The sequence below is a fragment of the Chelonoidis abingdonii genome, chromosome 5 (assembly GCF_003597395.2).
Source record: "Chelonoidis abingdonii isolate Lonesome George chromosome 5, CheloAbing_2.0, whole genome shotgun sequence".
NCBI lineage: Eukaryota > Metazoa > Chordata > Testudines > Testudinidae > Chelonoidis > Chelonoidis abingdonii.
The window spans coordinates 54461428-54487307 of record NC_133773.1 but is presented as its reverse complement, the minus strand read 5'-3'; the positions used below and the strand labels follow the sequence as shown (position 1 = coordinate 54487307).

The 25880-nt window shown below is 42.2% G+C and overlaps 1 protein-coding gene and 1 long non-coding RNA gene across 5 annotated transcripts in view; one reads left to right on the top strand and one right to left on the bottom strand.

The window, feature by feature from the left end:
• Nucleotides 1-14115, bottom strand: part of ELMOD2 (ELMO domain containing 2) — a 20363-nt gene extending 6248 nt beyond the window's left edge. Inside the window, exons 1-7 of one of the 2 annotated variants that reach the window (XM_032805298.2) lie at nucleotides 14044-14115; nucleotides 13174-13321; nucleotides 9842-9870; nucleotides 4952-5049; nucleotides 3897-4026; nucleotides 2690-2823; nucleotides 1978-2046 (exon numbers count right to left, since the gene is read on the bottom strand). In XM_032805298.2, coding sequence (XP_032661189.1) covers nucleotides 1978-2046; nucleotides 2690-2823; nucleotides 3897-4026; nucleotides 4952-5049; nucleotides 9842-9870; nucleotides 13174-13318 — 605 coding nt within the window. In that variant the 5' untranslated portion in view covers nucleotides 13319-13321; nucleotides 14044-14115. The other variant, XM_032805296.2, reaches the window with a different exon arrangement.
• LOC116839401 (uncharacterized) lies at nucleotides 14097-25880 on the top strand. Of its 3 annotated transcripts, none has more exons than XR_012655951.1 (5): nucleotides 14097-14160; nucleotides 15064-15188; nucleotides 17678-17803; nucleotides 21379-21734; nucleotides 25748-25880. It is a non-coding gene; the product is annotated as an uncharacterized LOC116839401 (long non-coding RNA). The 3 variants fall into 3 exon arrangements; XR_012655952.1 differs by having other exon boundaries at nucleotides 14131-14150; XR_012655950.1 differs by lacking the exon at nucleotides 14097-14160 and having other exon boundaries at nucleotides 14848-15188.

Below are 25880 nucleotides of genomic sequence, written 5' to 3'. Positions count from 1 at the left end.
AAGCAAAGTCTCCCTCATGTGTATGGAGCATTTTTGTCTCACATGCCTTGTACATCTAAGATGACAGTGAAGTTAAAAGATGGATGGGTAGGAAATATAAAATTTCATCAACAGCAATGTAGTGATTGCCCCTATTAACCATGCAGAGGCAACAGGATAGAAAGTTTAATTAGCACTGTGATGGGGTGTACCAGCCTGCCACTGGTTCAGCAGGGGTTAATCACAGTCTGTGGGCTGAAGAGGCCACGCCCCCTGGCCTCTGCTGGGCATGCTCTGGCTATAAAAGGGAGCAACTCAGCTCAGTCAGGGCTGACTGCCAAAGCGAACAGAGGTGAGCTGCAGGTTCCTGCAGCAGGACAGCTGACACTCCAGGACTCAGAAGTCTGGCACAATGTGCCTACCAGCAACTCCCAGGCACCCAACGCCAGAGAGGGAAGAGAGGCTATGGGACAGGTAGGAAGTAACCCATGGGAACGTAACAGGAAACTTGTCATAAAACTGGGGCTTGGCTCAGTGTGTTTTGGCAGGATCCCTGCTGAGCAGGAGGCAGGCAAACCCCACCACTGTCAGGGCCTTGGGTTGGGACCCAGTGGAGTAGGGAGGGTCTGGGTTCCCCCTACCCTGGCCACTGCCTGTCCTGAGGTGGCAGCCCACCTCTCCAGCCACTCCGGCCATTAGGTCCTGCAAGGGAGAGCAGCCATAGTAACTCTGGCCACTAGCCCACATGGCCCTGCGAGGGAGGGCACCCTACTGTCCTGACATTAGACTGTATTGCCCAGAAGCCAACGGCAGTCATCTAGACACAGCAAGCGGGGGGGGGAGGGGCTTTCTTAAAAAAAAATTCTAGATCTGGTCTACTTCTCTCTTTCTAAATCTACTGTAACACGAACATCATAGCTACTAAAAACACCGCTATACCAAGAGAGCTGGCCACCAGAAGCTCAAGTAGATCTTATGTATTTTCATATGTGATGCAATTTTCAAAGCTTGTTATAGAGTACAATGTGTTAAATCAGGTATGGTTGCACACACAATTTGAGTCATTGAATAAAGTGCATTTTGGGGCTTTGTCCATGATATCCTGTTTCCACAGGGAGGTGGAATTCTGAACACAGAAAATATACCTCAGTAACAACTCTAAGTCTGCTCCTGTTATGTATGGACTTTTTCTGTTTAAAAAGCCCAATGATGAAAAATTAGAATAAGTTCAGCAGTCCCAAAAAATGCATCATTTTGAAAAACAAATAATTTATAATATGTTAAAGGATACACGTATGTTTTCACTGCAGAAGCCTTCATTAATTTTGTAGGATGACTGTTCACAACTTAGACAGATAAGGCAACATTCATGACAAGGCACAAGATGAAGCCTTCCCATGCTTACTGTATTAATTATTGAGATAAACCAGAGTTAACTGGGGATTGGGTGGATGAAAGAGGAGTAGTGTCTTGTAAAGTGTGAGATAATAAACAAGCTATCTTTGATTTGTCCAGGCCACCGGATGGACAACTTAATCCACGGAAGTATATATACCACACTTGGCACAGTGTGCATGAATACATATCTCTTGACTAAGTTTGTGTTACTAAGTAGAATAAAGGATAATTACTATTCCTTTCCAAGGTAATCCAAATCTGTTAGCCATACTATTTGGGGGGCGGGGGGGAGATAGGGGTTGGAGTGTTTTTCTAGAATGAAACTAATTGAAGACTACAGATTACTGAGGGCACTAAATAGACTGGTTGGAACAAAAACATAGCTATACACACACAGTTTTCAACTCGGATGCTGTAACCACATCTCCAAAAGGACTAACTTACACTTTAGAAATTAATTCTGTTTGTCAATTTCCTATAGAAAGTGTCAAATGTTTTCCTCTTTAAAGAAAAAAAAAAATCAGAAAATACTCCAATACAGACTTGCACTCTACAAATCTAAGATCTCTGTGAGATTTTAGGCCAGTACAAATGGCTTACCCCAATTTTGCATGATTTGAATGAGAGAGGATCTGTCGAGCTTCACTGGTGTAATGTTTACTAAAATACCTGAAAAGGAGCAAACAAAACCAAATCTAAGGATTACTACATAAGCAGTTTATTAATTAAATCTAACATTTTCAACAACAGAAGAATGGAATCGTAGACAAATGTGTATTGGAGAAAGAGTGCAGAATGAAAACCAATAAAAGTAAATGGAGGAAGTGATATGTAACATGGAATGGCATGATAAAGGAGACCAGTGGGATAGGGGACTTCCAGAGACTTCAGGATTTCCCCATTCAAGCAGGATTTTCATATCTTCTGTTCTACATCATTAGTACTTTTAACTTAGTAATAACTTTATTTTGAAGAGCTTTGATCAGTTACTTTCTCAGGCCTATCATACATGGGTAGAATGTTTTATTCTTAAACTCCTTTCTGCTCCTCTTCAACTCTTACAATTTGTAACTAAAACTACCATCTATCCAACTAGTTGGCTACAACAATGCAGCTCGCTGTCGAAGAACTGTTTACTCATTTAGAAAGGGGCTCGTTTTCCATTATTCAGTAAGGTATTACAGTAGCCAATATATTTCTATTTGCTTCTACTCAGGTAGTCAATCCAGAGGGAATTAGGAATAATACTAAATAAGAATGCATAGACATAGAAAACTTAAGACTTAGAAGAAAAGTATTTATTTTCACTTACACCAGATTAACTAATCCCAGCATGCCCATTCCTCTGAAGTCTGTTTTGGGATCATCACCTTGGAAACCAATGTCACACCACTGCTTGGTGATTCTAGCCTTCAGATTTTCATGAGGCATCAGCAAATTCCAAAGCTACATAAATATACTTCCATGTTACAAATAACACAACTGCCAATGTATTTCCTAGTCATGTTATTCAGAATACTTATTGACACGTCAGATAAAATAATCTTGCATTTAAGACACAAGACTAAATATTGGGAGACGTGGATTCTCTATGCTTTGTCACACTTCCTTTTTTTCCCCTTGGGTAACTCACTTAAGCCCTATATATACTGAAATTACAACCAAATCAGGGGACAATTAACTCCCTTAGAGCCCGATACTCATTTACACTAAGGCCCCTTTATGCTGTCCTGGCAGTGTAGAAGGGCCTTAAGTGGATGTAAAAGAGCATCAGGCCCTTAGTTTTTCTGGTTGTCAGTCTCCTCATCCACGTAAACCCCAATTCTCCAAACACTTGTGCAAATGCTTAATTTTAAGCACAAGTACTACCACTGAGTTAAATGAGATTACCCACGGGCTTCAATTGAAACACCTGCATAAGTCTTTGAAGGATCAAAGCCACAGTGAGGATAAATATCTATATACAGGGATATTAGAATGCTAAGTTCAGTAGTATTTGTAAAACTCATTAAATTTCTTGAGTGGAAGGCACTATAAATTATCAAGTATTGTTTGTATGCAGAAGTGTTGGGTTTTTTAAAATAATTGTGTGCCGCTATTTTGGGGGTTTCAGATGGAATAAACTTACTGTAAGAAACCCTTGGAAAAAAGAGCTATTAGTCTGAGATTTGCTTTGGGATATTGTTTAATTTGAGTGAGTCACTTTTACAATTGAAAATAGTAAATATTTTTAAAATGCCAACATCCTATTAAACGAATTAGCAGTAAGGGGATAAGATTAATCTTTCACATACTGTTGGAGACTTGTAGTAAAGGGCATTTGTCAGAAACTTATTGAAAAGGCACCTGTCAGAACTGGTTTATTCCAATGTTTAAAACCAATTTTGCTCTTCTAGTTTATGAAGACCAAACAGCCCAATAGTTCAGAATTTAAAGAAAGCTAAACTTCTATGGCTAATTTATTAGCATTCAATTATTGTAGTAATAGTTTAGGACTCAGAATTCCAAGACACCTTCACCTGAATTAGTTGCTTTTCATGTTCTTCGTTATCTGAATCATATGGAACTTTCCTCAGATTTTCCACCTCCAAATAAAGTTTCTTATAACCAGATATCTGCAGCAAACATACCTGCAGGCTTGTCTTAAAACTGAAAAACAAAAAACCCCAAAGGATATTAAGGGGGATACATGATGGGATGGCCATAGAGTCATCATTGCTCAGATCACAAGAAAAAGGGAGTACAGGTCCTCCAATATTTAATTTGACATAGCAGACTCCTGCAAGCTTTGCCCAACTGGAAAAAAAAAAGAAAAATCTCTTCCAGAGAGAAATGTATTACTTTCCTCACCTCAAAATGTTACACTAGTCTAAACTCCAGAATGGGTAATATTTCATGCAGCTCCAGTGACAAGTCTAAGGGCAATACTTCAATGCTGCATAGCTAGAAATGGGAACACGGCATCTCCAGAAAAGGGGAGAACCGCAGCTTTCCAACATTAAATGCCACACTTGCTTCTAGATTTAAAGGTCATAAGATATCTGAAACTTTGAAATTGTGGATGGTTTTTATGTACAGAAGTTTCTTCAGATCATTTTTAGAGTTGTTTTAAATTAGGTATAATTTTCCTCTCCTCAAATGCCTTTACCGTTACGGTGGAGAGACACAAAACAAACTGATCTAACAAGATTTTTTTTTTAAATGAACTCTCTAAAATAACAATATTGTAATATAGGTCATACAAGATATGTGATGATATGGTAAAGATTTGATTGAGATGACCAGTACAATTTAATTGTGAGTTGGTCAACTGTGAGTAATGCAGTTATCCCAAACTCATGCCGATAAAACCTTTTTGTCATACCACATCATATGCACTCTCCTCATATATACATCTTGAATTCTTAAAACTGAATTGCAAAGTATGATGTATGTGCTGTATTCCCCAAACAACAGTATCAGATTAGGGGATTCCTTTAATAATCTCCCTTGCCACATACCTATACAATCTTATAAAAGATAAAATGATGTGGTCCAGTTAGAAGTACCTATATAACAGTAACAAACAACATACCCTGTATCCTTCTGTATATTAATCTTCTTTTCTTTCATTATACCCAGGACACATTTTTCCACTTCAGCTTCACTAACATGTACAGCATTTCTTAACACCTAAGAAATGAACGTAAGTCAAACAATGAATACAAAATGTAACATCTATTTTGTTCCTATTATTTACCAGTCTGCTTATACCCATTGCATTTGCATCTTTTAAAAATGAAAAAATATGGGACAGTTGTCAAGGTAAATACATTTTGTGATTAAAGCCTTAAGTAAAAAAAAAAAAATAGCAGCAGCAGATATACTCCTCTCCTAGAACTGGAAGGGACCTCAAAAGGTCATTGAGTCCAGCCCCCTGCCTTCACTAGCAGGACTAAGTACTGATTTTTGCCCCAGATCCCTAAGTGGCTCCCTCAAGGATTAAACTCACAACCCTGGGTTAGCAGGCCAATGCTCAAACCACTGAACTATCCCTTGCTTTGTCTGTTAAAGAATGAGGGTAGTTTCATTCTCTCTTTTTCAGCCAGCTGGTAAAATACATGAATTAAACATGCATCCTGGACAGTGATCTCAAGATAACTAGTATCAGGCCTGATAATTTCTGGAGGAGAATCCTCAAAGGCAAACTTAGATCCTGAGAGAAGTTGTGTTGGCAATTCACTATAACCTAGATTCTGATACCCTTAAACGTGCTAAATAATACCTTACTCCATTTACTTAGTCCTACTGAAGTAAATGGGATTATTGAGGAGTAAGATAATTCTCAGTGACATTCTTCCTCCAGTTCAATAATGAACTAATACCTCATCATAAGGAGCAAGTGCACTACTGGAGGTGAGATGCCAGTATTAGGAAGAGACAGAGGCCTTGACTATGTTGTTACTAACAGCATGCCATACTTTTCCGGAGTGAAGCTATTAACTAAAGTCCCAGACAAATTCCAGGACCTAGGTTGATATCTTCATTCTGGAAAAGTGTGGCATGTTTGCTGTTAGTAACAACAAATAGGTTGAGACAGAGGCCTTAATATACACAACATCCTTGAAAGAGCAAAAATAACCTGCATCAAGGCAATGGTTATCAAAGTTCAACTTAGATGGACAGGTCATGTTATCAGAAAGGATGATGACAGAGTCTCCAAAAAAGTCATGTATGGTTAGTTGAAACTTGGAAAGGACAGGAAAGACGGTGAATGTAAATACTTCAAAGTCACCTCTAAGCAGAATCTTAACTTGTGCAGCATAAATGTTGATCACATCAATAAATGCTGTAAATACTTGAAGGTCACACAAGATAGGAGAACTCTATCCTAAGAAGCAGTGACTCTGAAGAAGATTTGGGGGTTGTAGTGGATAATCAGCTGAACATGAGCTCCCAGTGAAATGCTGTGGCAAAAAGGGCTTTGGATGCATTAGTCCAGTGGTTCCCAAACTTGTTCCGCCACTTGTGCAGGGAAAAGCCCCTGGCGGGCCGGGCAGGGTTGTTTACCTGCCACGTCCGCAGGTTCGGCTGATCGCGGCTCCTAGTGGCCTCGGTTCGCTGCTCCAGGCCAATGGGAGCTGCTGGAAGCAGCTGGAGCAGTGAACCGCAGCCACGATCAGCTGAACTTGTGGACGTGGTAGGTAAACAACCCAGCCTGGCCCGCCAAGGCTTTCCCTGCACAAGTGGCGGAACAAGTTTGGGAACCACTGCATTAGTTCTTGATAAACTGGAAAGGGTTTGGAGAAGAGCCATGAGAATGATTAAAAGATTAAAAAGCATGCCTCAAAGTGGTAGACTCAAAGAGCTCTCTATAGCTTAACAAAAAGAAGGTTTGGGGGAGTGACTTGATTACAGTGTAAGTACCTACATGGCGAACAAATATTTAATAATCTCTTCAATCTAGCAGAGACATCCAATGGCTAGAAATTTAAGCCAGACAAATTCAGACTGCAAATAAGGCAAAAAAAAAATTTTTTAACAATAAAGGTATTAACATTGGAACAATTTACCCAAGATCATAGTGGATTCTCCATGACTGTCAATTTTAAAATCAAGACTGGATGTTTTTCTAAAAATATATACTCTTTTTTGGGGAAGTTCTATGGTCTATTATACAAGAGGTTAGTCTCTAAGATCACAATAGTCCCTTCTGGCTTAGGAATCTATGAATCACTTTGAGAAAGACACAAAAGGTTAGTAGCAACTGGACGTCTAACGTAGTGAATTCTAGTGAAAATGAGATAGGATCAGAAGCTAAAATAGAGAAAGAACAAAGTTAAAAATTACTTAGACAAATCACCAGGACCTAATGAAATACATCCTAGAATACTCAAAGAGCTGATTGAGGAGGTATCTGAGCCACTAGCGATTATCTTTGAAAAGTCACGGAAGATGGGAGAGATTCCAGAAGACTGGAAAAGGGCAAATACAGTACCAATCTATAAAAAGGAAAATAAGGACAACCTGGGGAATTAAAGACCAGTCAACTTAACTTCTGTACCCAGAAAGATAATGGAGCAAATAATTAAGCAATCAATTTGCAAATACTTAGACGATAATAAGGTGATAAGTAACAGTCAGTATAGGAATTGTCAAGAACAAATCATGTCAAAATCAACCTAATATCTTTCTTTGACAGGCTAACAACGGGGGGGAAGCAGTAGATGTGGTATATCTTGACTTTAGTAAGGCTTTTGATACTGTCTTGCATGAGCTTTCATAAATAAACTAGGGAAACACAACCTAGATGGAGCTACTATAAGGTGGGTGCATAACTAGTTGGACAATCGTTTCCAGAGAGTAGTTATCAGTGGTTCACAGTCATGCTGGAAGGGCATAACGAGTGGGGTCCTGCAGGGATCAGTTCTGGGTCCGGTTCTGTTCAATATCTTCATAAATGATTTAGATAAAGGAATAGGAGTACACTTATAAAGTTTGCAGAGAATACACAGCTGAGAGGGGTTGCAAGTGCTTTGGAGGATAGGATTAAAATTCAAAATGATCTGGACAAACTGGAGAAATGATCTGAAGTAAACAGGATGAAATTCAATAGGGACAAATGCAAAGTACTCCGCTTAGGAAGGAACAATCAATTGCACACATACAAAATAGGAAATGACTGCCTAGGAAGGAGTACTGCAGAAAAGTATCTGGGGCTCATAGTAGATCACAAACTAAATATGAGTCAGTAGTGTAACACTGTTGCAAAAACAGGGATTATTAGTAGGAGTGTTTTAAGCAAAATACAAGCGGTCATTCTTCCACTTTACTCTGCATTGATTAGGCCTCAACTGGAATATTGTGTCTAGTTCTGAGTGCCACATTTTGGGAAAGATGTGGACAAACTGGAGAGCGTCCAAAGAGAAACAAAAATGATGAAAACTCTAGAAAAGATGACCTATGAGGGAATATTGAAAAAAAAATGGGTTTGTTTAGTCTGGAAAAAGGAAGTTTTGGGTGGAGGGGGGGGTGGCACAACAACAGTTTAAGTACATAGAAGGTTCTTACAAGGAGGAGGGAGAAAAACTGTTCTCCTTAACCTCTAAGGACAGGACAAGAAGTAATGGGCTTAAATTGTGGCAAGGGTGGTTTAGGTTGGACATTAGGCAAAACTTCCTGTGAGGGTGGTTAAGCACTGGAATAAATTGCCAAGGGAGACTGTGGAATCTGCGTCATTGGAGGTTTTTAAGAGCAGGCTAGACAAGCACCTTTCACAAATGCTCTAGATAGTACTTAGCCCTGCCATGAGTGCAGGGGACTGGACTAGGGAACCCCTTGAGGTCCCCTCCAGTCCCACAATTCTACGATTGGGGAAAAAAGGGCCATGCATCATACCAAGTTTTCAGCAGGAGCCTACACATCCCTGTGTGACGTCTGTTCACAACCTTGTGCCTCACAGATGGAGTATACAGCCACAACAGAACACACAAGATGCCACAATGTCATTGTTAGATACTATAGATAGCCATACTATATCAATTTCTTTGTGGCACTATGCATTCATAAAATAGTTTTCATTCCGTTCCTGACAGCTACATTTCAATAATGTGAGATGGAATTCATGAGCATGTGTGTGTGTATATATATATACACACATATACACACACACACACACACACACAAAGGGTAAACCATTCTGGGGTATGATACTGTAGAAATTTGATATTAAAATCATAGTCAAGACATCTGGTAGAACCCACTCAATGTGCTCTATCGTAACAAAAATTTGTTTGTGGCAGTCACAAAAATTCTCTTTCAGTACCACTTGGCAGTGATTAGACAGAAAAGAATAGTCAGTCATCTTCAGAGCTACATCGAAAAACATTTAGTTTATGATAAGATAAGCAAATTTGAGGGTCTAATTCTTTGCCAGTATCCCTTTAACTGATGCTGAACATATAAAAAATAAAATAAACTTGCAACATACTGCTGAACCACCAAGTATGTATTCATGTTCCATTTGCTTCAATTATACAGCACTACTATATCACACCATGCGTAACGGTACAGATCTAGCACTGAAAGGATTACGTATCACATTTCCATTTTCTACAAAAGATTTTTAGTCTGCAAATCGCATTTATCCTGTCCTGCCTAATAGCTTCATTTTTGTTGTGCAGTTCACTGAGGCCTTGATACGACAAAAATTACATTATGAATTAGACTACTTTTGTTCTATTCAATTTTACATGTATTTTGGAGTAGAAATATGGATAAAACTGAGCATATTGAGCATTATTCTGTATAAAACTAATAGAAAAACAGTGAGAAAAAATTTTACTCCAGCACATATTCTGTCATGAATATACACCCAAAAGACACTGAAAGCTATCAGATTCTAAAAGTAAGTATTACTTTAAGGGAATATTTGTCTCTAAAAATTGGTTTTCTGGTATAGGGTGTTATCTCCATCAACTCCTACCTTACTCTTTGATAATCCCAATGAGTACTCTGTAATACAAGACAAATAATTATATCACTACAACTGTTTTATATATTGAATTCAAACTTTTGATGAGTTACATCATTAACACATTTGTAAATAGTATGTCTAACCAGTGTTTTATTAGGGTTGCATCAGCAAATTAGTCAAGGATCATTTTAAATTAACAAGTGACAATACTGAATTGAAAACCTTTTGCATGATATAAATCTATCACCATCTTTATGAATATAGCAATCTGAATAGTTTTGTAGTTTTTAAATTTACTTCATTACAACGTCAGTTTAACAGTGTGGAAAGATGACGAACCAGTTTGAAAGAGATAACATAGCTGTTGTGTATTTAGGAGTATCTTTCTTTCCAAGCACATTAAAAATCATTCATTTATACTAACAGGAGTTTAGAGGACAGTAAACTTCAAAAGAACATCATACTTTATACATTTTCCTACTATTGTTACAATGGCAACGAAGATTGACTTACAAATAAGAGAAATTACTTATTTTAGATGTTGCATTTGACATCACTTTGTGTGTAGTCATTTTCAGTGTTTCCCCTTTATAATTAATTTCCATGTTTGTGTGGGTCTTTCAAAGAAAACACTTTTTTGTTTTAAATAGGAAATTGTGATGGTAAAACAAAAAAAAACTGGCTAGAGACTCAGCAGAAGGTGTAACACCTTTTTAGTTTGTTTTTTGAAGTTAACTACATTTCCCTTGGCTAGCCGGGAAAGCAAAGTATATCTTTTGGACCTTTCTTTTTTCAGTAATTAAAGCTTAAGTAAAAGCATTTGTAGTTTATATACAATATGATGCACTCTGACATCATAATCAAAAAGGCTGACAAAGGAGGTCCTGTCATCATCATGAATAAGTTGGAATATGAACAAGAGGCTGCTAGGCAGCTCTCTAACTCCACATTCTACAGGCCATTACCCTCTGATGATTACCTAAAGTAACTACACCATCTGCTCAAGAAACTCCTTGAGAAAGCACAGGAACAGATCTGTACAGACACATGCCTAGAACCCTGACCAGGTGTATTCTACTTGCTACTCAAGATCCATAAACCTGGAAATCCTGGATGCCCCATCATCTCAAGCACTGGCACATTAACAGGAGGATTATCTGGCTATGTGGACTCTCTCCTCAGGCCCTATGCTACCAGCACTCCCAGCTATCTTCAAGACACCACTAACCTCCTGAGGAAACTACAATCCATCGGAGATCTTCCAGAAAACACCATCCTGGCCACTATGGATGTGGAAGCCCTCTACACCAACATTCCACACAAAGATGGACTACAAGCCATCAAGAATAGTATCCCTGATAATATCACGGCTAACCTGGTGGCTGAACTTTGTGACTTTGTCCTCTCCCACAACTATTTCACATTTGGGGACAATAATACCTTCAAGTCAGCGGCACTGCTATGAATACCCGCATGGCCCCACAGTATGCCAACATCTTTATGGCTGACTTAGAACAATGCTTCCTTAGCTCTCGTTCCCTAACGCCTCTACTCTATTTGCGCTACATTGATGACATCTTCATCATCTGGACTCATGGAAAAGAAGCCCTCGAGGAATTCCACCGTGATTTTAACAATTTCCATCCCACCATCAACCTCAGCCTAGACCAATCCACACAAGCGGTCCATTTCCTAGACACTACTGTGCTAATAAGCGATGGTCACATAAACACCACCCTATACCGGAAACCCACTGACCGCTATACTTACCTACATGACTCCAGCTTCCATCCAGGACACACCACACGATCCATTGTCTACAGCCAAGCTCTAAGATACAACCGTATTTGCTCCAATCCCTCAGACAGAGATAAACACCTACAAGATCTCTATCAAGCATTCTTAAAACTACAATACCCACCTGCTGAAGTGAAAAAACAGATTGACAGAGCCAGAAGAGTACCCAGAAGCCACCTACTACAGGACAGGCCCAACAAAGAAAATAACAGAATGCCCCTAGCCATCACCTACAGCCCCCAACTAAAACCTCTCCAGCGCATCATCAAAGATCTACAACCTATCCTTAAAGATGATCCCTCACTCTCACAGATCTTGGGAGACAGGCCAGTCCTCGCTTATAGACAGCCTCCCAACCTGAAGCAAATACTCACCAGCAACCGCACACCATACAACATAAACACTAACCCAGGAACCTATCCTTGCAACAAAGCCCGATGCCAACTCTGTCCACATATCTATTCAAGTGACACCATCATAGGACCTAATCACATCAGCCACGCCATCAGGGGCTCGTTCACCTGCACATCTACCAACGTGATATATGCCATCATGTGCCAGGAATGCCCCTCTGCCATGTGTATTGTCCAGACCAGACAGTCTCTATGCAAAAGAATAAATGGACACAAATCTGACATCAGGAATCATAACATTCAAAAACCAGTGGGAGAACACTTCAACCTCTCTAACCACTCAGTGACAGACTTGAAGGTGGCAATTTTGCAACAAAAAAACTTCAAAAACAGACTCCAAAGAGAGACTGCTGAACTCGAATTAATATGCAAATTAGATACAATTAACTCAGGCCTAAACAGAGACTGGGAATGGTTGGGTCATTACACTAATTGAATCTATTTCCCTATGTTAAGTTCTCCTCACACCTTCTATGGGTCATCTTAATTATCACTTCAAAAGTTTTTTTTCTCCTGCTGATGATAGCTCATCTCAATTGATTAGACTCTTCCTGTTGGTATGCATACTTCCACCTTTTCATGTTCTCTGTATGTATAAATATCTCCTGTCTGTGTGTTCCATTCTATGCATCCGAAGAAGTGAGCTGTAGCTCACGAAAGCTTATGCTGAAATAAATTTGTTAGTCTCAAAGGTGCCACAAGTACTTCTGTTCTTTTTGCCGATACAGACTGACACGGCTGCTACTCTGAACCATTTGCTTTTAAATGCAATTTAGAGTCCAAGAGAAAGGCACTGGCTTGGCAGACAATACAGGAAGCAAGTTACAAAACAGATACAACACAGGAAGGATGTCAGCTTTCTCACAATGCTTTGCCAAAATGCTTCTAGAAGACCTATAGCTGCCAATTCCAGCACTGAACACAGTAGACGTATCTAGGGCCCATGTAACCCTTGCTCCCTTGAGTCTGTCACTAGGAGTACAGTATCAATAATGATTTAGATATTGGAGCTGATGTGAAACCAACTATTTTTTTCAGGTATGCCTTCAAACTGCTGTTACACAGCAAGAGGAACTGGCTGTCCAGTTGCAAGCTCTAATGTACTTTTAAAAAGATTATGTCCTTCATTACCTATCTTTAGCGTCCGTTGTGAACCTTCCTTTGAACCACCAAAGATACGCTGTAATTCACATTTTCCCGTGAGCTGCCTCAAGATCCATTTCAGCCAAAACCGGAAGAAGTTACTATACAGGTATCCCCATAAGTACACAAACATTTTCTGTGCAAAGACAGTGACAACTGATCACAGGCCATTCATTGTCTGCCGCTACAGAAACAATTGTACAATCTGTCTGGGCTGTTAGCTCTTGCTAAGCTGCTAATGATGGTAACATCTGTTCCCTCTCATGTAGTGACCACCCTTCATCTGTCAGAAATGAAAGGCTAAGTCCTCCCTTAGTTACAAAGCGTAAAGAAGGAGAGATGCTTTGTACCAGAGCTGGCGGTTGGGGAGGGTCAATGCCAAGCCTTAAGGGGGGGGAGGCCTAGAAGCACTGCCAGAGCAGGACACAGGCTACCAGACGCCGCCCCAGCTTCCTCTTCCTGCTCTGCCCAAACACCTCCCCGCTGCCCTGCAACCCCGCTAACTGCAGCCCCGCGGGGGTGGGGGGGTCACGCCCACGGAGGAAGATGCGCAGGGGCCGGGAGAGGGGTAGAGAGGCCGTTCGAAAGCGAGGCTGTTGCCATATCGCTTATCCGGACAGGTGTCGGGGGGGGGGCACATGACGCCCGTGTCCGTGGCAAGGAGGGGAGGGGGTTGGCCCAGCGGCAGCTGCTACCCCCACCCAGTCAGCGGGGAGCAGGTGGGTGACGGGTCCTAGCACGAGACACCCCGCTGGGCTAGTCGCCTGCCCCCTCCCAGGCGGGCAGTAGTTCTGCCTGCGCCCTGCCAACGAGGGCGCCCCCCGCCCGGGTACCGCCAGCAAGACAGGCACTGCTCACATCGTCCCAACCAGTGAGCGGGGCTGGCTCCGGCCTAGCCCCGACTCTAGCGTCCCCCGGAAGGAAACCGGCCACCGGCTGACCCGGCACTGATTGATGGGGGTGAGGTAAGGGCCCGTTAATCCGCTGTTCCGCGCAGGTCTGTGGTTGGTCGCTAAATGCCTCGGCCACCGTCTCGCGTGCGTAACCAGGGGGACGACCTGGGCGGGGCAGGAGACAGAACTCGGATCCCCCCTCCACAAGTGCAGATAGAGCCGTGGTGCCAGGGCGCCCGGCAGACCGTGGCCGGCACGAGCCGTTCAGCGAGCAGGGGCGGGGACGAGGTGCGCGCAGCCCGCTTCCCCCCGTGCTAGTTCTGGCCGGGCCCCGGTTCCGCGCCCCCCGAGGGGGCGGCCGGCGGAGCCCCAGGTGGTGTCGGGCAGCAGTTAGCTGTCGGAGCGGGTTCCTAAGGCGTGAAGGGGGCTCGTGCTCGCCTCCTCAGCGCTATAGAGCAGAGAGCGCTCGCCTGAACTGCGCATGCCCAGTGACCTTCGCTGTCGCCACTGCGCGCTCTCTGCCCTCACTTCTACTTACGATTTACTACCTGATGTTTGTGGGAGTTTAAAAGGCTCGGGGGGGGGGGGGACTGTCTGGCTCTGAGCGGGGGGCAGAAATTTACCTTCCTGATTTGCAACCCCATGGACCAGGCGGCAGTAAGTCCTGAGCGGTAGCCCACATAGTCACATTGCGTGGCGGAAACTGCGCCTAGTTGCAAAATGGGAGGGTTGCTAAACGTGTCGTTACAGACCTCAGGAGATCACCTAGTCCAACTCCTTGCTCAAAGCAGGACCAACTCCAACTAAAAGCTCTGCCTGGGATGGTTGTCAAGCCTGACCTTAAAAACGTATAAGGAAGGAGACTCTACAGCCTCCCTAGGTAACCTTCTCATCATTGCTGTTGGTCAGGCTGGCTCTGCTGTGTTTGATTGAGATTCATTAAAAGGGTCTCCCTCCTCTCCTATGTCTGAAAAAAAAAATGAAGAATCTGTATGAGAAAAGAGGAATAGCTGACAAAGATCTCAACAAAGCCCTGCTCTGTAGACAGAGCCTACACTGACAGAAAGGTGTAGAAATGCCATCTCCCTAAGTGCTTTTCCATCTATGTCTGTACAGGTGAGTTGCCAGCATAGCTGTGTCAGTCAAGGATTTGGTTTTTTCTGTTTGTTTGTTTTTCATATGACAAACTGATACAACTCTTCAGTGTAGACCAGATGTTGGTAGGTAGAGGAAAAACATTTTTCTCTTTTTTTTTTTTCTTTTTTCCCTTAAACAGTAGCTCTAAAAGAAAGTGCAGCTCAAGAGCTCACTGTGCATTTGGTGAATTTAAAATAGATCGAGAGAAACCAAGGTAGCAAGCCTAACCAGAAATTCTTTTTTTCAGCTTAGGCTGACTTAAAGAGATTGTGTCCCTGTAACCTGCTAATCTGTGTTATGTGCATGGGTGGGGACTCCAATAGACTTGCATCCTTTGGGTCAGGCACAGAGGCAGATATATAACACATGCTATCCTCTCTGTGGTTTACATCTCTCACTGTAGGATACAAACACACAGTGATCTGTGCTTGGCCACATCAAAGCTAGCAGTGTGCTATATGCAGGGCTGAGCTTGAAGACTACTCAGTAAATATAGCAACTGATCTATCAAAAAGCAGCTGTCCCAGTAGGTAGGGCAAATTGTTGTACATGCATTATCCCAAGACTCGGCATCCCTCATTGGTTGCTTATCTATTACCTAGGTCTGTAGTACTGCCAGAGCAGTCCATAGCATCACTCAAGCATGTGAAATCTATGATGAAGTAACCCTCCATTACCTTGAAAAACTATGCTTGGGCAGCTTGGCCTTGTCATTTTCTGAACCTCAGAGTGTGCCGATGATGATGATGATGCTGCTGCTGCTGCACTGTCCCCTCCATACCTCTATGGCTATCAGCCACCTCCTCAGATTCTCTGTTCCATCAGCCCCACCCTCAGTTTGTCACATCTCCCATGAAATAAAAGAGATGGTTCTCTCATGGATCAGTAATTGGTTAAAAGATAGGAAAAAAAGGGAAGGATTAAATGGTCATTTTCACAATGAAGAGAGGTAAATATCAGGGTCCCCCAAGGACTGGTATTGGGACCTGTGCTGTTCAGCATATTCATAAATGATGTGGAGAAGGTGGTGAAGAGTAAGGGTAAAATTTGCAGGCAGTACAAAAATACTCAATATAGTAAATCCAAAGCTTTGTGTGAAGAGTTACAAAGGGATCTCACAACCCAGTGACAAAATGACAGATGAAATTCAGTGTTGATAGGTAAGGCTGCATATCTGTCTTCAAGGTCACAGAAGTCATGGATTCTGTGATTTTCCATGGACTTCTCCAGTAACCCATGTGACTGACCCCAGGGCTGCCCAAGCAGCTGGCCCTGGGGCCTGCTGCTCAGGCAGCCCCAGTGATAGCCGTACTGGCTGCTGCTGGAGCAGCCCCATAGCCAGCAGGTCAGGTGGCCCTGCAGTCAATCGCATGGCCACTGCTGGAGTGGCCCTAGGGCCAGCCACACCAGCTACTACTCAGGCAGACCTGGACAGCCAGAGCAACAGCCAGTTGGTGGTCCTGTGGGTGGGCAAAGCAGCTGCTGCTTGGCGGCAGCTGGCCGTGGGGACTATCTGGGCAACAGCTGGTGCTGCTGGCCCTAGGGACTGCCTGAGAAGCAGCGGTGCTTTGGGTGCCCCTGCTGCAAGAGCAGCTGTGCCCCAGGCAACCTCTCTCCCCTCACCCCCCCCCCGAGCAGCAGTGCCTCATCCTCTCCAGTTAAGCTAAGCACCCCCCCAACCGTGAATTTTTGTTTATTGCCTGTGACCTGTCCATGAGTAAATGGTAATCTTATTGATAAGTGCAAAGTAATACACATTGGAAAAATTAATCCCAACTATATGTATGCAATGATGAGGTCAAAATTAGCTGTTACTATTCAAGAAAAAGATCTTGGAGTCATCATGTATAGTTCTTTGAAAACATCCATTCTGTATGCAGTAGTAGTAAAAAAAAAAAAAGCTAACAATGTTAGGAACCATTATGAAAGGGATAGATGATAAAGCAGAAAATATAAATCCGTGGTACACCCTATCGTGGGTGACCCCACACTAGACAAGCGGGGGTTAACCACGTTGGGCCCAAGAGACCATATCCCCTAACCTCTGCTGCACATGCTTCAGGTGGAGGGAACAGATAAAAGGAGGTTGATCAGCTCAATCTGGGCTGGCTGAGGAGGAGGATGTTGAACAATAGTCAGCCTGCTGAAGCAGAGGTCCCTGTCTATGTTATGGAGAACCCTCCAGCTGTAGAGATGGGGACACCAAGCTGGTGCTCACAGAGGAGAGGTCTGAAATGGACTTAAGGCTAGGAAGTGACCCAGGGAATATATTGGGAATCAGTACTTGAATCCCGAACAGGAGGTTGCTAGCTTCTCATGGCCCTAGATCAGAACCTGGTGGAGTAGCGTGGGCCTAGGTCTTCTATCCTGTGTTGGCAGGTGGGCATTACTGCTGGAGTTTCTAGCTATAGACTGTGTTTGCTCTGCCCCATCCAGGGGGCTGAAGCCTCTATTTGCCCTAGCCAAAAGGTCGGGGCAACAGACTGTTCCTTGGTTCTGACCTAGAAGGCTGGAGTCCCTGTTTGTGTTGTCTGTCCCAGGTGAGAGTCTCAACATCTGTGTGTCGGGATGTATCAACCTTGCACTGGGTAAGTGGGGACACCCTTGTCCCTGTTCCCCCACCCCACAAATAAGCAGAGCCCTGTGACACACCTACCCCTTAAAGGGCGGCCAGCACATCCCTCAGCCCTTGCAGCTTCCCACAGCCCCCATTGGCCTGAAGCGGCAAACTGCAACCAGTGGGAGCTGCAATCGCTGAACCTGCGGATGCGGTAGGTAAACAAACTGGCCTGGCCTGGCCCGGCCCGCCAGGGCCTTTCCCTGACGGGTCGCATGCCAAAAGTTGCTGATCCCTGACTTAGGTCCTGCTTATCTGTACCATAACCAGTTATTTTTACTAAAGTATTATGAAACAATTCTTTAACCAGTCCTAGCACATTACTCCCTACAATTATTTAACCAGTCCTAGCACGTTACTCCTTACATACAGTTCAAATGTTGTGAAACTAGTTACGCAACAGACAAACAGCTGAAGGTTTAAAAAAGGGATATTTTTTTCCCAGTAGAAACTGCTGATAAGCAGTTCTTCCAAATAGAGTGTTATCTTGGAAAGATTTTCTTTAAACATCTTAATGTTTATCTATAGATGTTATACTTCCTTAACAACCAGATATTCTATTGTTTTGTACAGTTTAGATGGGATGTGACTCTGCACTTTTAGCTAATGGCAGCTGCTGCTCCTTACTGCAAAAAGCCTCAGACCACACTTTCATCTCTGCATGGTAGCTCTGGGCCCTGCTGAGGAGCAGCACCAGACCAGTAGTGGAGTGGAGTCAGGGTTAGTTGAGGAGCTGAGACTGGCCAGGCTCTAGAATCCAGAGGTGATGGGAAAGCCACGCCATTCCCCACAGCTCAAGGAGGAATTTGCAATAGCTACTTCCAGTAACAACAGTATGGCAGCCTGGTCCCACTCGCTTCCTTGGAGTGGTGCTTCCAATTGTAAGGACAGAGCATTGTGTTGCATCATGCTCCAAAAGGGTGGAGACAGAATGAGTGACCTCAGTTTTTCCCTACAGGATGCATGTACAGTAAGTGTAGGTGAAGAAAATGGAGAGGGAGAAAGTGCACATATGCAGTGAGTGCAGGGCTCCAGTACTATTAAGTTTGTCACTACACTGCTATTACCAGATCCATTTCAAGATCATGGTACTTATTTTTAAATATCTAAAAATGTTTCAAGCTACGTACCTGAAGAACCAACTGTCAATATATTTGCATCATAACAGCTGTAATTGGCAGAAAAGAGGTCTAAACTCACTTGGGCTAGCTATAGGAACCTGCTACCACCTGAGATAGAGCTCAGCCTGAATGCCGCACACTTTGTAATGGAAACCGTAGTAGAAATGCACACTTTCAAAGGTTGTGCTGTTCCTATGACGAGAGCAAAGGGAATTTCACTTGCTTTGAATTGCACACAAACATTGACTTAAGAGGGCAAACTGACTTGCTTGGCCACATTCTAATATCTCTTGAAATGCAGAAAGAATATATCTTTCATATAATATCAAAAGTTGCCAAGCAGGACTCTTGGTTCCTCTTTTCCAGATTGTATCAGACGTGACCCAGCAAGTTTGGCATTCTCTCTAATTAAAGTTTCATATTTTCTTAAAGGCACAATGCACTCTGTTGGCATTCACTCCAAAAGAATGTGACATTTGAGTTGAATGTGCAGTCAAATGATCATGCATTCACCCCACTGTTTTAATATTTTTTGAAAGTTAATGGATAAGAGGGCCATGTTAAGAGGTAGCAGCTGGCATTTATGCTAGACCCTTTTAACCTGTTTTACAGTGTAACCTCTTAAATGAATTTACTCTCTTTCACAACGTCCCTTGTTACTTTGAAGTGCTACAGCATGAAAATAGATCAGAGAGTGTGCTGGGGCTTGTATTTCCCATGATGGTGTCTGCTGTTCAAAATGTTTGCTTGCCTAGTTGTGTTGTGGCATGATAGCTCTATCACAGATAACTAAATAGAAGAGTTCTTAGTTGGTGCAAATTTGTAAAAGATATTTTTTTTAAATTGTGTTTGATATAGTAACTAAAATACCAGACTGTACATGGGGTGAAATCAGTGGATTTTTGCCCTTGACTTCAGTAAGGCCAGAATTTCATCCTTTATACTTTGATGTTAGAAAGCTTGGGAGGGGAGGTTCAGACAAGGTGCACAAGTGCTTGGAAGGAATTAAGAAGTGGGTCAGATCTCTGGGTCTTTATGTCCTCTAGCCCAAGGATAGATTTCTGCGAGACAAGCACCCCTGTTTCTGACCAGAGCTTTCTCAAAGGTTGCAGCAGGAGTGTTCCAAAAGTGTGGGACTCTGTAACCTTATGCACCCCTGTATTCACACCTTACACACTATTGTAATAATCTTTATACAAAATATGCCTTGTGAGGTATCATTTGAAAACTAATAACTTACTGGTTAATAATATCATGACTAACAATATCAACAGTATATGTACAGTTGTGAATTACCGGGAATGATATGACTAGCTCTTGTTCAAAACCAGACAGGTAAAAGTGTTAAACAGCTCCATCCTAAACAAAGGAGTGTGAGTTTACCTCAGTTTACACATAAACAGTAAACAGTGCAGTCAGCTAATGGGGAGGGAAGAGGGGAGATGGAAAGAAACAAAACAATTTACATTTTAGCAAACATTAGTGCGGGAAGAAAGAGCATGGAGCTTCCTTCACTGCCAGAGTCCATGTCATCTTCCACGTTACTTGAATAAACTTTACTTTGAGGGGTAACCAGAAAAATCCATACTATTCTAGAAAGGAAAGAGCAGAATACCCCAAGGTATGTCTTGCATCTAAGAAAACAAAGGAACCTGTACTTTGGGCTGTTGGAGGAGAGCCTGAGGGGTGGAAAGGGGGAGTCAGACACTATTTTGCTGGAAGACTGTTAGTTGGGAAGACCATCTTGAACAAAGTCTGTACCTTGCTAGATTAAGTTTTAGACTTTTAGATGTGTGTGTTCACCTTTATTTGCTTGTAACCATTTCTGACTTTCTCTCTTATACTTGAACTCACTTAAAATCCTGTCTTCTTTTGTTAGTAAACTAGTTTTACTTTTAATCTAACCCAACCAAGTTCTGTGTTTGCTTTAAAGTGCATGTTAACTCCAGTTAATGTGGCAAGTTGTTGGGTTGTGCCTATGAATGTTGCAGGAGAGGGATGGACATTGCAGAGCACATGAGTTTGAGAAAGCTCAGGACTAGGGGTGAGTTGGGGTGCTTTGCTAACATTCACCAAGTCTGATAAAGACAAGAGTGTGTCTAGGATAACTTCTGGCAGGCTGTTGGATTCAAAGTGGTTGAATCGGAGTTGTACAATTTACAGAATACGGAGTGCATGCAGGATGGAAGCTATGAGTAGCAGAAGCATTTTAATACAAGTGGTAACAGAACATCTCGTTCTGTTACCCCTAAATGTCACCCCTAAATGTGACAATAGCATAATTATGGCATAAGCATCTTGCTATTTTAACTGAGATTTACACTTTAAACACTCATGTAACAGTTTAAGTGATTCTCAATCTTGAAGGCTAGGAACAGTCAAAAGAAAGATTACTGTTTTATTTTTTTCATTTTGTTTATTTCAGATAAGGGAAATAGAACAAAAGTAAAGCATAAACATGAGCATCTGTGAAGCAACTATAAAGTTATTGCTGGCCAGGTTGGGGAATGACAAATTAGGAGATGAGTGTGAACCATAAAAATGGTTGTCTGGTAGAAAGACAAAGAACATGGACACCAAAAATGGGAAACAAACATGAGCCAAGGAAAGGGAGACAGAAAGGCAGCAGCAAGAAGCAGCATGCTCCCCAGCCCTGGAAGCAGAAGCAGCTGCACACCAACAAGCCATGGAGCTGGAAAAGAAGGAAACCCAAGAAAATGAGAGGGAAAGGCTTCATGCCCAGAGCAAAATGGGCAAACAGGCAAATCCCACAGGCTCCAGGTACTCCCTCCATCCAAGGAACACCCAGCCGGGACACGTTGTGCCCTGCATACAAAAAAGAAGCAGATTGTATTGAAGCATATTTTACCACTTTTGAAAGGTTATGTGAGGTTCATAAAGTTCCAGAAGATAAGGAAGTCCCCCGATTGCAAAGTTGTGTGGTAAAACATTAAGCATATTTAATGAAATACTAGTTGAAAAAGCTTTGAAATATTATGAGTTTTAAAAATGTGTCTTGCAAAGCTTTCAAATTACCCCTGAGTTGTGCAGTTTGAAATTCACAAATCTCAGGAAAAGTGCTGGCATGAGTCAATGTGTCTATAAAATGTGTGGCCCAACAAGAAAAAGGGAAAAGTGGCTGAGAACTATGACTGTTTGTTTGATCTCTTTGCTCAAGAGCATTTTCTAAGCATATGTTCTGAGATGTAATATAGAATAAATCTTTTAAGTTCTCTGTAGAAAGTTGCCATCCTGCCTCCTGATTCCTTTGTACAAGCCCAAATGTCTAATGAGCACAAGACACCGAAGTAGGGGCAGAAGCCTGGTGTAAAGGGGATGACCCTGTTTTACCACTGGATAGAAGGGGAGTGGTTGGGAGCCCAGGTGCTCACCTCCTCAGAATCATTCCCCTGCTAGAAATCCCTGTTATACACAAGGGAGAAGGTACAGGAGAATGGTCCAAGGAGGTACCACCCATGTAACTCTACTGAGCACATGAGAAATAAGTGCCTTAAAATAAACTAAGATCACACCCCATCCAATGCAGGTTAATGCAACTGTCATTACCAATGCAAACACCAATTAATTTTGTGATGCCTGATCTTGAGGAAGTGGACCTGGAGTTTATCATGGTTGCCAATGTAAATTGCAAGGAATGGGTAGCCTCAAGGGACATTGGATTACAAATTTCTCAGGTCAAGGAAAGCATATTCAGAAAAACTGGATATGCATGTTACCTGACCAGGAAGTAGAGCTCCTTGTATTGGAAAAATATAAAATAGTTGTACCTCTGGCTAAGGTGCATTTTGAGTTAGAAGGTTTGAAAGGTACCTCGAAAGTTGAGATATTAAACAGCACGTCCACAGCAGTGCTGGTGGGAAGTGATATTTTTAGTATGTTCACAGATGTTTATATTGTAACCCATAGAAGAGAATTGTGCAGACGAAAAAGCAGCTGTGGGAGAAGGGGACATCCCCAGCTGAGCAAGAGGAAGCAAAGTGCTTTCAGATGTGGGAGGGATTGAGGCCAGCTCTTGCATAGCAGAGGAAAGTAGAATCCTCTGAGACTGGGGGAGGGGGAATTTACCTCTGCTACTGCAGAATCTGTCCCAGTTGTCAGCTGCGAGCATTTTGCAAATGAATTAAGAGTAAACTGCACTCTAGAGTGCATATGGAGATATGTCCTGAAGGGGACCTCAGTAAGGGGAAATAGAGAATATACAGGTAAGCTCAGGGGGGGGAACAGTAAAATCCCTGGGAAACCTTACAAGTGGCTGATTGTGCCTGCCCAGCACTGTGAGGAATTAATCTTACTGACACATGATTTTTCTTTTACTGGTCACTTAGGGCCATGGAAATCTGTGAACATTTAAAAAAAAAATTACTGGCCAGGGTACAGAATGAGGGGATAGATTATTGCAGGTCTTGTGAATTATGTCAAAAAAAAAGACCTGTAGGACTGCAGAAAGTTCCTTTGCCTCTTGCCTGTAATACAAGAGTCATTTTATAGGGTAACAATGGATATTGTGGGTCCTATGCCACACCCCACCCAAAGCGGGGAGAAATATATCCTGGTTGTAGTGGATTTTACTATCGATATCCCAAAGCAGTTACTCTATTGACATAAAGCTTGTTTCTGTAGCAAAAAGCCCTTTTCATTATTTTTAGCAGAGTGGGTTTTCCTAAAATTATTTTATGAGATCATGAGTCAGATTTCATGTCTCAGCTATTCAGTGATTTATGGAAGTTGTATGGGATAAAACAACTAAAAGCTGCCCCATATCACCTAGAGACAAATGGTGTAGTGGAGAGGTTCAGTGGGACACTGAAATCAACACTGAGGATGTATGGCGGGACTAAGATTAGGATGAAATGTTACACTGTTTGTAGGTTCTTGGGGCACTTCCTTATAGTTTGCCCCATTTCCATCTCTGTACAGAGGGAAATTGAGGGTACTCCTAGATCTTACCAGAAACTGCTGGAAAGGAGATACTGAGACAGAAGGGTAGCCTATAGCTGAATATGTACAAAGGTTCAGGCAAGAGTTAAAGGACATGCTGGAAATCATTCAGAGTCACCACAGGGACAGTCAGGCCAAACAAAAGGCATGACCAATATAGTTGTAAATGCTCTTTGAAGTAGATTTAGTGTTGCTACTTATCCCTATGAAAAAATGCAAAACTCCTGGAAGGGACCTTTTGAAATAATAGAAGAGGTAACTGAATATACATACATGGCAAAAGACTTCACAGTAATGCTGCCATGCAGCTGGTGCATGTAAACAGATTTCAAGTTGATCACAAGAGAGAAGACCTGGTAAACACAATCTGTTGTGTAGAAAAGGAAACTGAGGCACATCTCCTCATTGATTTGATGGCTGAATACCAAACTTGCTCATCTCTGGAAAGCCTCAATATCTACAGTGAGTTAATATAAATTGAGAAAGCAAAGGTGTTTTCTGTACTGCAAGCACACAGACAAGTGTTTCTAGCAAGCCCGGGAAGACTCACTAACTTATAAGATTGTTACTGTAGGATCACAGCCACTTCCCAGCAGGGCCTCCTGTACCACTGGCAAGGTACAAGAGCAAACTTGCACAAAGATGCAGAGCATGCTGGCCCTGGGAATGATTACAGAGTCTGACTGCTCTTGGGCATCACCTGTGGTCTTTGTTACTAAGACAGACAACACTACGGTTTTTGGTTGAGTATAGGAAACTCAATGCTGTCATGGTGCCAGATGCTTATCCTATGCCTAGAATTGATGATATGCTGCATATCTTAAGAAAAGCTAACTATATCAGCTTTTTTTATTCAAAGAATACTGGCAAATTTCTTCAGATAATGCTCTGAAAAAATCTGCTTTTATTAGTGATGTGGAACTGTATGAGTTTTAAATGGATTACAGGACTGGGATTGTTAAGTCTGCAGAAGAGAAGAGTGAGAGGGGATTTTATAGCTGCTTTCAACTTCCTGAAGGGGGGGTTCTAAAGAGAATGGATCTAGACAGTTCTCAGTGGCACCAGATGACAGAACAAGGAGTAATGGTCTCAAGTTGCAGTGGGGGAGGTTTAGGTTGAATATTAGGAAAAACTTTGTCACTAGGAGGGTGGTGAAGCGCTGAAGTGGGTTATCTAGGGAAGTGGTGGAATCTCCTTCCTTAGAGGTTTTCAAGGTCAGGCTTGACAAAGCCCTGGCTGGGATGATTTAGTTGGGGATTGGTCCTGCTTTGAGCAGGGGGTTGGACTAGATGACCTCCTGAGGTCCCTTCCAACCCTGATATTCTATGACTTCACAAGGGCCTGTGTCCACAATATAGTGATGACAAAACCTCACTGATCTGAATTGCACCTAAAGTGTGACATCAGACAACCCTTAAAGGAGAACCGTCTTTCATCAGAGCCTTCTAGTTCTGTGCAAAAGTAAAATCATCCCCCAACAGTTTGGTATTGTGTAAACAACATATGGGCTATTTGAATGCACTGTTTTATAGTTCAGAGTTTGTTTTTTTATTCTATTAGATTTTTTTAAAAAGCATGAAGTATTTTCTACTTATTAAAGATGTAATTTTGTCTTCTAAAATATGCGTGCTTAGTTGGGGAAATTCAGTTCAGCCAGGCTTGTTGAGAGGTATCAAAACTGTCGTCCTGTGGTATAGTTTTAGATATGCTCCCTTCCCTTGTTTTCTTTGCTGTGGATTTTAAAATGATTTTAACAGTAAAAATATATAGAATCTTCTGTTTTCTTGTCACTCTTTGGTAGTTTCTAATTTCTTGATGCTCACCTATATCTCCAGGGCTGCTGTTGAGATTTCCAAGGCCCCAAGTTACTGGACATAAAGGTGTTGACAACAGCTTTGAAAAATGTATGGCTGTGTTATAACAGGAGATAGATGAAAAATAAAAAAGCATTTGCATGACAAACTGCAA